Source organism: Leptosomus discolor, chromosome 1, assembly GCF_034619465.1.
Source record: "Leptosomus discolor isolate bLepDis1 chromosome 1, bLepDis1.hap2, whole genome shotgun sequence".
NCBI classification, from domain to species: Eukaryota; Metazoa; Chordata; class Aves; order Leptosomiformes; family Leptosomidae; genus Leptosomus; species Leptosomus discolor.
The window spans coordinates 162987193-162996769 of record NC_141391.1 but is presented as its reverse complement, the minus strand read 5'-3'; the positions used below and the strand labels follow the sequence as shown (position 1 = coordinate 162996769).

At 40.4% G+C, this 9577-nt stretch overlaps 1 protein-coding gene across 1 annotated transcript in view; it reads right to left on the bottom strand.

Moving 5' to 3' along the window:
• Positions 1-3421: 3421 nt before the first annotated feature.
• Positions 3422-9577, bottom strand: part of TNRC6B (trinucleotide repeat containing adaptor 6B) — a 97039-nt gene continuing 90883 nt past the window's right edge. The window contains exons 21-24 of the mRNA XM_086479834.1: positions 7736-7960; positions 7163-7233; positions 5191-5330; positions 3422-4229 (exon numbers count right to left, since the gene is read on the bottom strand). Of these exons, the coding sequence (XP_086335960.1) occupies positions 3839-4229; positions 5191-5330; positions 7163-7233; positions 7736-7960 (827 nt within the window). The 3' untranslated portion in view covers positions 3422-3838. The remainder of the gene's footprint in view (positions 4230-5190; positions 5331-7162; positions 7234-7735; positions 7961-9577) is intronic.

Genomic DNA, 9577 nt, shown 5'->3' with positions numbered 1-9577 from the left:
AAAGCTGATTTCTAATGTACATTTTACTGGAGTTTTTCCGTATTCTCTCTTTTTACTGTACTGAGAAAGGCAGGATAATAGAACTACTTCATTATTGGGTATTCTGTCAGCACTGGTTTTCTTTAGCACTACTTAAAAGTGGTTTAAAGAAGCACCATCACGTATATCCTGCTAGTCCTCCTAACTAAGGATTTTCTCCGTTCAATTATACTGCATTTTAATTAGGTTGTTAGTTTCACTTTACTTTTTAAAAGGTGCTTGGAAGAATATTTTCATTTAGTTTAAATTGAGAGGGAACAAAGTGATAAGATTTCCATTCACACACTTCTCTTCTCCATGCAACTGCACACATCTGCATGAGTAACAAAGCACTATAAATGATAACCCTTCTTCTCCCACTTGTTTTAAGATTACAATGAATTTCTGTTGCTGATATTGAGAAGTTTTCTTAATGTATTTTAATTTAGACACTTTAAAATTCTTGATCCCTCACTTGACAGTAACATTTGGAGATTTTTTCTTTTTTTCTTTTTCTTTTTATTTATTTTTTTTTAGCATTTTTATTTTAAAGTAAAAACTTTCAAACATTTTGAAGATTCAGGAACTTGTAAAAGTTTATCAACAAGAAACAGCCATCTATCTAGGATAAGATAAGGTTAAATAAACCATCTTCAAAAAACTGGCTTCCTACCCTAGAATTCCTGAGAATGCTTGCAAATTTAAAGCAGGAAAATAAAATGTTAAAATAAAAACAAAAACACTGTTAAATGCTCCCAGAGTTAGTCTTCATCTAAAATATATATATATATATATATATATATATATATATATATGCACTTTTTGGTCTTTTTTTGTATGTTTTAATTTTTTTCCCTTTAAGCTTACAATGGAAGAACAATTTAGCTTTTCTTTTTAAATATTTCAAATCCCTCATTAAGTCTTGTAAACAAGAGGGGCTCTAGCACCCGGCTTTCACCGTAGTATCGCAATGAACTCAACTAGCCCAAAGTGCAGGAAAAGGGACCTTATAGGGCAGGCTGGGAGAGAGAAGTGAGGGTGGAACACAGCAATGAACCAGCATGTATAGCAAATCATGTGACAGAACGGATACTGGCTTACTCGGGCCAAAGGTGCTTCACTAGGAAGTACTGCTGGCACAGGACTTTTAAGAACCTGCTCTGTGTGTCCAAGCATGGCTGGTCTTTGAGCAGAGACTAGCAGAAACCAAGCTTTGTGGATGTGTGCACACGAGGGGCACTAGCTAGCAGGAGCTGGAAGAGAGCATTTTGTTTCTTTGTGCATGGTGGGATGGATGAAGGAGGAGACATGATAGAAAAGCATATTAAGAAGGGGCCAGATACGCTGCACACTCCAGTTTACTAAACAAACACAAACCTACTCGTACTTTTTGTCACATAACACTTTGCATACAAATCTACAGGCATGTGTATATGCAGCATTTCCCTCAGTCAGTCTTCCTTGTGACATTGGGTTTACATAGAAAGGGCGAATTAAAAAAAGCCACGCAACTCCCTAGCCCTTCCCTCCCACCCCCAGCACACAGGCATACACACACACGCGCACACACATACCCCTACATTACTTGAATCTGCTTTTGCTTCTCCCCACCCAACCCATGCTTAGAGTTAAATGTATTGGACATTGTTGTATCCTTCAACGAAAACACTGAAGAAAGATTCCCCTATCCTCCCCGTCACGTAATAAAGCCCAAGCACTGCTCCCGCTGAGGGCTGGAATGGACAGGTATGTGCTGGTACAGAACGTCGGCACTTTGTTAGACAGTGTAACGGCTAGACAACGCCACATGGAAGTCCTAGCGCTTACGGAAAAAGTACCGGCATCTCTCTTCCCTCTTCTCCTGGCCCCACCCCCCCAAAAGACTTCCCGCTTTGTGTCAAGGGACGCTCCTTCAAGTCTGCTACAACTCTTTTCACAACAGGTCTTAAAAGTTTTGTTCCCAGCGCACACACGCACGCACACACTGGCTATCACTGTGGATTATAGGTCACCCCTATCCTGCCCAGAGTACTACTACACTGATGCTAAAAAAAAACCCCAAACCTTTCCTTAAATACAGAAATTAAAAAGCAACAGTACAGGAAAAGTAAAAACAAAAAACAAAAAGGTGCAATACTTTTTTTAAAAAAAAAAGTCTTTGCTAGTTATATACCTCCCTAAGCAAAACCACATACACAGGAGAAAACACAACACAAAGAAACAAAAGGAAACGTTTGAAGCACACACTGGTTTAAGAACATTCGTAAGTAAACGTTTCTGTCAGTGATGGTCTGGCGCTGTAATACACCAAGGCCTGGCACAGGTAACGCTCACCATGAAGGACGCAGAAAGGAGTTAGCTGCATGTGCTTTCAGGAGATGAGGCAGGCTGGCCAGCGATTTGCCAACACGATTTAGTTTTTGTCAGTTTTAATACAAGCAGTAAATCAATTAGAAGGCTAATTTGGTTGGGCTGGACTTTCAAGCTTTTGATGGATTCTTCAAGAATGAGTATGGGTGCTTATTTTGGTTTGTGGGAGAAAAGAAACACTCTTTTTTTTTAAAAAAAGGTACTGAAGCTTGCAAGAGACTGAATAAGAACATTTGTCTCAGCCGCACAAAAAATGGCAATGTCTTCTTCCCTCCTCTTTTCCCCTCGTTGGAAGAAAAAAATGGCTTGCATTATATAACAAACATTCTAGGGTTCACTCAGTACAAAAACCCCACATGCAGACATAAATAAATAAATACACTGCTACTCAAAAGACAACATTGGCTCCCCTCTCACCAAATCCTTTGGATATGGCAGTGTTCTGCTCTACCACAGGGTTAGAACAAGGGCTAGGAAGCAACTACCCACTCAATATGATCTGCAGACTTGAGATAGCACCCTGCTAAAATGAATTTAAAAAAACCTACTGACAAATTTTAATCCAGCCCAACTGGATTCTGCTTCAGCCACAGGGACTCCACCATGCCTGTCTTGTTTTCAGAATCAAGACATGCAGATGTCCAGCCAGCCCGTAGACCATCAGCAATGCAGCGTTTCAAGATTATATATAGAGAGAAAAAAATGCACACACACGAACATGTGCACACGCACTCACACAGAAACAAGCACACGTGGGCAGTTACATGTGCCAGAACACACTGGTACTTATCAACCAGCCAATCACAAAGTGTTGGTTTTTTTGTTTTGTTTTGTTTTGTTTTTTTTCTGTTTTGTTTTTTTTTGTGGGTTTTTAAATTTTTAAATTTTTTTTGTTGTTTTTATTTTTGTTTTTGTTTTTAAAGTGAGGCTCCGTCAAGTCTTCCCCTCCCCCCCACCCCTTTTTTCCTTTGAACCCCTCCCCTACCCCAACCCAACATGGTAGACCTAAGGACGGAAACACACCCAGTGCAAACAAAGTTAAAAAGCTATTTTTTCAGTATATATGTTTCTTAGCAACAACTTCCGTATAACATGAAAAAGTGAAAAACTAGAAACTAATTTTTTTAATTTTTTTTTTTTTGTGTTTAAATTTAAATGGTATGTGTACTTGCTTCACATTGTCTTTCTAAGTTGGCGTTCATGATTCAAGTATTTCAAGAGTGATATGTTCTCTTTTTGGATTCATATTCCAAACGAAAAAACTGAAGTTATATAAGGGAGGCAACTATGTGCTCAGACAGTCTGTCAATGACCCACCTTTTTTTCTCTCTCTGTTTTCTTTTTTCCTTTTATAAATGTATTTATTGCAAGTTGAAAAAAACGAGAAGGTCAAGTTAGTGCTGCTGCTGTTCCAAAAAAGGTCACGAGGTCAGAGTTGAAAGTTCTAAGTTCAGATTGAATCCGACCCTCCTCCCAGAAGGTCTCCAGGTAGTAAGGGAGCAGGGCTGCCCATTCTGTGTGGATCCTCTACACTTGGGACCCCCCACAAGCTTGAAGAATAGTTTGGGGGCCCCCACAACGAAGTGCCAGTGAGATCACCCCCACTGCTGCTGCCGCCGCCACCACTGCTCCACTGCCCAAGCCCTGTTGACCCACCAAAGAGATTCAAAGCAGGTCCAACTGGATCTGTCTGGTTCTGTCCTGTCTCCAGGGATTGCCAGCCTGCTGTGGGTGCACTTGGGGTTGCTGCAGGTGTAGGGGGCTGAGCTTGTGCCAGAAAGCGACTAACCTCTTCATCTGTGGCAAACTCAGCCAGGATGGTAGTGTTTCCCAACACACACCTAGAAGACAAGGTACATGGAAGAAAAAAAAAAAAAAATTAGAGCCGGGAGGTAAGGGCAAGAGTTTCAGAAGGCATGGAAACACCACTATTAGGTGCCCAAACCAAATGAGATACCAGCTTGCCACAAGGGAGCAAGCACAGAAAACTTTATCTGCTCTTCACAGTGAAACTGACCCAAAGCACAGGAACTTCCATTTCACAAGGGGGAAAACCCCAAACCAAACCGATTAACCCCCTCACCCCAACATTCAGTTGTTAGGCCTGCAACAAACCTTTCCAAATTTAAACTAAGGTCTTGAACATTAACAACAAGAGCAAAAGTGCCTATACAGTGTAGCTAAAATGGTAAATGCACATACACCACCTTCTAAACAAAACGGAGGAAGAACAGGTTATAAAAGCCTGTGAAATTCATGATAAGATTAGAATAGTTCAAGAGTTTTCGCTGAGTTTAAGAGTTTACACCAACTCCCCTGCGCCCCCACCACCCTGACTCCCGCTAAGATTTTTGTCTCAAAACCTGCCACATTTTCAAAACATACCAGAGCCACAGTCAATTCCAAAAAGCTTAAGGACAGGAAACCTAAGATCTGCAGCTTTTAAAGTAAGCTATTTCAGGTGTATAGCCGATTCCCACACATTCAGGTTATACATGTAGAGTGATTTTCATCTGAAACAACTCACAAGCTTTTATAAAATGACCAAAACTGTACAGCAAGGTGCATACTGGTCACAATTCCATCCTATTTGCACCTTCTTAAGTTCTGTATGCGTCAGTTTGTGCCAGCAATTAAAGTAACACAAACAGAAGGCATCTTTGTTTCTCTTCTTCCTCTGATGAATGAAAGATTCCCTTCCAACCATCGTATCTGAAACTAGTTTCCACAACATAGCACTGGACAGATGTTTCATGTTCGTGAATAACGTAGTAACAAAGAATGGACACGGGGATTGCTCACATGTGCAGTGCAGTCTGGGCCTTGGCTGCCTCCTGTTTGGTGTTGTATCGGATAAGGGCGGTGCCCTGGGTCAGGTTCAGATGGAATGTCAGCAGTGGGCCATGCTGCATGCAGATCGTCCTCAAGGTTGACCCATCGATCTGAGGAAGAACAGCCAGGATAAACACAGATGTTTGTAACTATTTCTCCAAACGTACTTCAATCCTAACTTTGTCTCCGTTAATTAAAAGATATCTGCTCTCAGAAAGGAAAACAGGTGACAGCAGTGGGAAGTAAGCAAAGGTGACAGAATCTAATTTTCAAACAGAATCAGTACGCCTTGACTTCTCACAACTACAAAGATTTTACTTTATGGAATAATCTGACTTATCTTTCCTGCTCACTTGTAGCTTGAGTCCAGTTTTCCCCATTTCACTGAGTTTCATTATTCCTATGTTGTCAGGTTTTCCAGTAATTATATACAACTTGTTCTTAGCCATCAGGATTTGTACTAAAGGAACCAGAATGTCAGTCTCCAGCACTCTGATTTCAGTAGAATTTAGATTAACCAGTATTTAAGAGGTCCTTGCAAAACTGGAAATATCACCTCCACAATGAAGGGTTTTTAAAATTTATTTTGTCTTTGTGGTTTGTGAAACAGTAAGTCACAGAAACAGTCAGTGAACTTTCTGCCAAACCCAGTGATGTTCATTCCCCCTGAACTAATGTTTTCACAGCAGTTGTTCTCTACATTCCTGCTGCAGCAGTAACAGCTTGTTACCTACCTCCAGTAACTGCTGTTCTCCAAGGTGTTCTGTACAGACAGATTCCATTCCTGGTATGCCACAGGAACATGCACACACGAATGGGATCCGTATGTGCAGATACTTAAGGAAGCGATACTTTCTTCCTTCTCCCTTTCTCCCCTATTATATAGTACAACCTCAAATGAGGGAACAGGAAGTTGTGTGTGGATACAAAGATGGTCAAAGTTAAAACAAAGAAACCTGAAACAAAGATACTGTCCCTGAATCCACCTTAACCTTTACGCTTCCTTCTCTCTAGTGTACTGACCCACAATGAACAGAGGATTTGTTATGGAAGAGACAATTATAATCTGCTTCTTTCTGTTTTCTATTAACTTAAATGCCTCCGAAATATATTCTTCTTCCATTAAATGATTCCTAAAGCAGTATTAAACTACCTTGAACAAGGGAGACTTAGAACTGTGCCTCTTCATCACACCACTCCTGTTTCCTTCACATCAAGGAAAACAGCCTTTTTTATGACAGGAGCACAGTTTGCCATTTTGGGTGATCTGAAGGAGACCTTAGTTTTTCCTTTCACATTGATGTTTTCTTAAGAGTGTAGTAGAAGCATGGTAAATTATCCTGCTGGACAGGGGACCCTCTGTCTAGACCGCAGGGTGCTGCTGATAATCATATAGGCTATTCCTAAGCCTCAAATACAGACTAATTGGGATTGCTGAAACCAGGATCTCCAAAGAATTGGTTTTGAACGGAAGCAAGCTCTAAGAATACTTGCAGGAATAAATTAACTAGACTGTTTTTGGCAGGAGTGCTGGAAACATTCTGTGGTTTCACTATGGAAACACCAAAGTGAAAACTGGCAGTTACACCAGCTTTCTTATTGACAACATCCCAAAGAACACTCTTTTAACAGCTATAAACCACTCCACATTATGGTCAGGCAACTTATCCTCACTTCTAAGAAAAATCTTTCTCTTCCAATAATTTTTTTGAAACTCTAGGTAATGAAAGGTTGTAACAATCACGTAGCAAAAACTGAACATCTTAAAGTTAGCGGAAGAGTTCACAACAGAAAAAACAATCAGACTGCAGCCCTGTTTAGTAGAAACGCATCTTACGTATGCTAACAAACCTGGTTTTGTTCAAAGGGAAAAAACTGAAGAATCAACAAATCTGTACCTCGATAAAGAAAACAAGTTCCTGGAGACAACAACAGAAAATACCTGTGGAGTGAGATTGTGAAGAACCAGCCAGTAGCTAGGACGAACTGAGCCACCATCACTCCAAGTAGATGCTGCAAGTTAGAAGGCAGAGCAATCAAGACAGATTTGATACAAAGAAAACCTTTTTTCTTTACAGTCAGGTCTTTCAAGCTCACACAAATTCAGCATTATCAGCCCTGCTAACATACAAAGCCTAATCTTCAGTCCTGAAAACAAAACCACATCTTTCCTCACATTTCACATCAAGATTCACTTTTTACTAGAGTTTATCTTCGAGGAGCTTCCCACCCACAGAAAGCATCTAGTCTTGAAAGGCCCCATGCAGTAGGTATTCCCTCCTGGCAACTCTCAGCCCTCTTCACTCATTCCCTGTGGCAGGACCTGGGATCCCACCCCCCACCCCCCCACCCCACCCCCCCCCAACTACTGACAGCAAATTTCCATTTCAAAAAGGAGTTGTGTTTTTTTTCCTTTTACCAGACAACTGCAACTTTCTTTGCTCCAAACCATTAGTGCTGTAAAACGTACACTCCTCAGGTCTGATCAATGGTGCTATCAGTTGATTCTTCTCACCAGAGGCAAGCCTTGAGTCCTGCGCCCCCCAGCCCCTGACCGATCGGGGTGCTGTGCTGTTCCATGGAGATGATGGTTTGGGGTTGGTCAGGCCAGGAGGCGGGCGGGGCAGCCCTGTAGTGTTCCTTGAGGAAATATGGTTTTTCCACATCTTGTTGGAGAGATGAGTGGGATTGTGTCCTATGGGATCTGGGGACCATGTTGATTTGTAATCACTGAATTTTGCTAGAAGATTAAAAAAATTGTACATATTAGAGAAACTTATGAGATTCAACTAGACTTTAACTGTACCATCACTGTAAACCTTTTGACTGCATTTATACCGGAGACAAGCACAAAGCACAGAACTGTACAACAGTTAATCTACCATACCAAAAAAAGCCATGCTACATGTAAGTTAGTCTTCGCTTATTTTACATATGCTGTCCCAAAAAAATCCCCCAAACCTAGACCATTTATGATAATGTAATAGGTTGCAGCATGTTCAATCATTAATAAGATGAACAGCAACTTTTATGTCTGCACTACACTTCATTTGAGAACCTGAGAATTTCTTACAGGTTTGGGCACTACCGACCTTTAATAAAACCGAACCTTCTTCAGTCCAAAAAGTTGCAGAGAACTGAAATGAGTGTTTACTACTCTTGGTCTACTAAGCTAATGCTACCTCCTAAAGATGTCCTCCTATAAGATCAAAGCTTTCTCATGAATCACGAATTTCATACAGAGTTGACACAACAGTAACACATGAAGATGGTCATTTAGCTGTGCGACAGCTGGACTTCTAAACAATCTGGATAGTGCACATTCATTTTTCTTACTAGAAAGAATTGCCAAATGCCTATTAGGAGAATTTAAGACCAATAGTTGATATCTAACACATTCCAAGAACCCTTTATATAGAAGTCCAATAAAAAAGAAAAATGAACACACTCCCCAAAACATCACTATTGGTCATGAATATTTGGTAGTTCTTCTTAAACTAGTTTTTCTTAAGAAGGCAGACTGCAAATTCTCCCACACATTCTGACACCAAAGGACATTTATCACCCAGCAAAAAAACAACCCAAAAGTCAAAACTGCTTGAGTAATTTCTTTTTCCCTTGTTCTATAATGAGAATCAGCAAACACCAGGACAATTTTGGGGAAAAGGCACTTGTGTCAGAATTATCTTAATCAGAACTCACGTGTGCGCGCACGCAAATAGATGTATTAAGCTCTATTCACTAACAAAAGGTAGTAAACTACTTATTTGAAACCAAGGGTTAAAATCTAGGCTTACAATATGCCAGGGTGTCACAAAATAGTGTGAGAATCAAGACTATAAACCTTTCAGCAAGTAAAAATGTGCTTCACCTTACAGTTGGATCACTGTATTTCCACAACAGAGTAAATGTCAATAGCAAGCAGGTTTCAAGCACTAATCTGTGAAAGTACTCAAAAACCTGCTTTCACTAGACTCAGTTTGTTTTACAGATATGTGAATTCTAAATCCCTAATTCAGATGACCTGCCTTCTGGCTGTAAAAGCTAGTGTGTAGTTTAACAAGATGAGCACAAGATGGTACATGTGCCAGGCAGTGGTCTAGTTTCCTCAATTCAAGTATGACTTCACTAATTTTTTTATCTCTTGGGTCCGTCTTACGTGCTAGCCAAAAATCAAGAAGAGGTAAGAAGCTGATACATGCCACTCCTTTCCACAGGCTATGAAAGAAAACTTCTATGTCATTGTAATGCTGCATACACCAATATTGCTTCAAACCAAAGTCACCTCACAAACTGACAGCAGGAACAGTTTCTCTCAAGGGCTAAATAGGATTTTGAACATATTTTGTTAAGATGC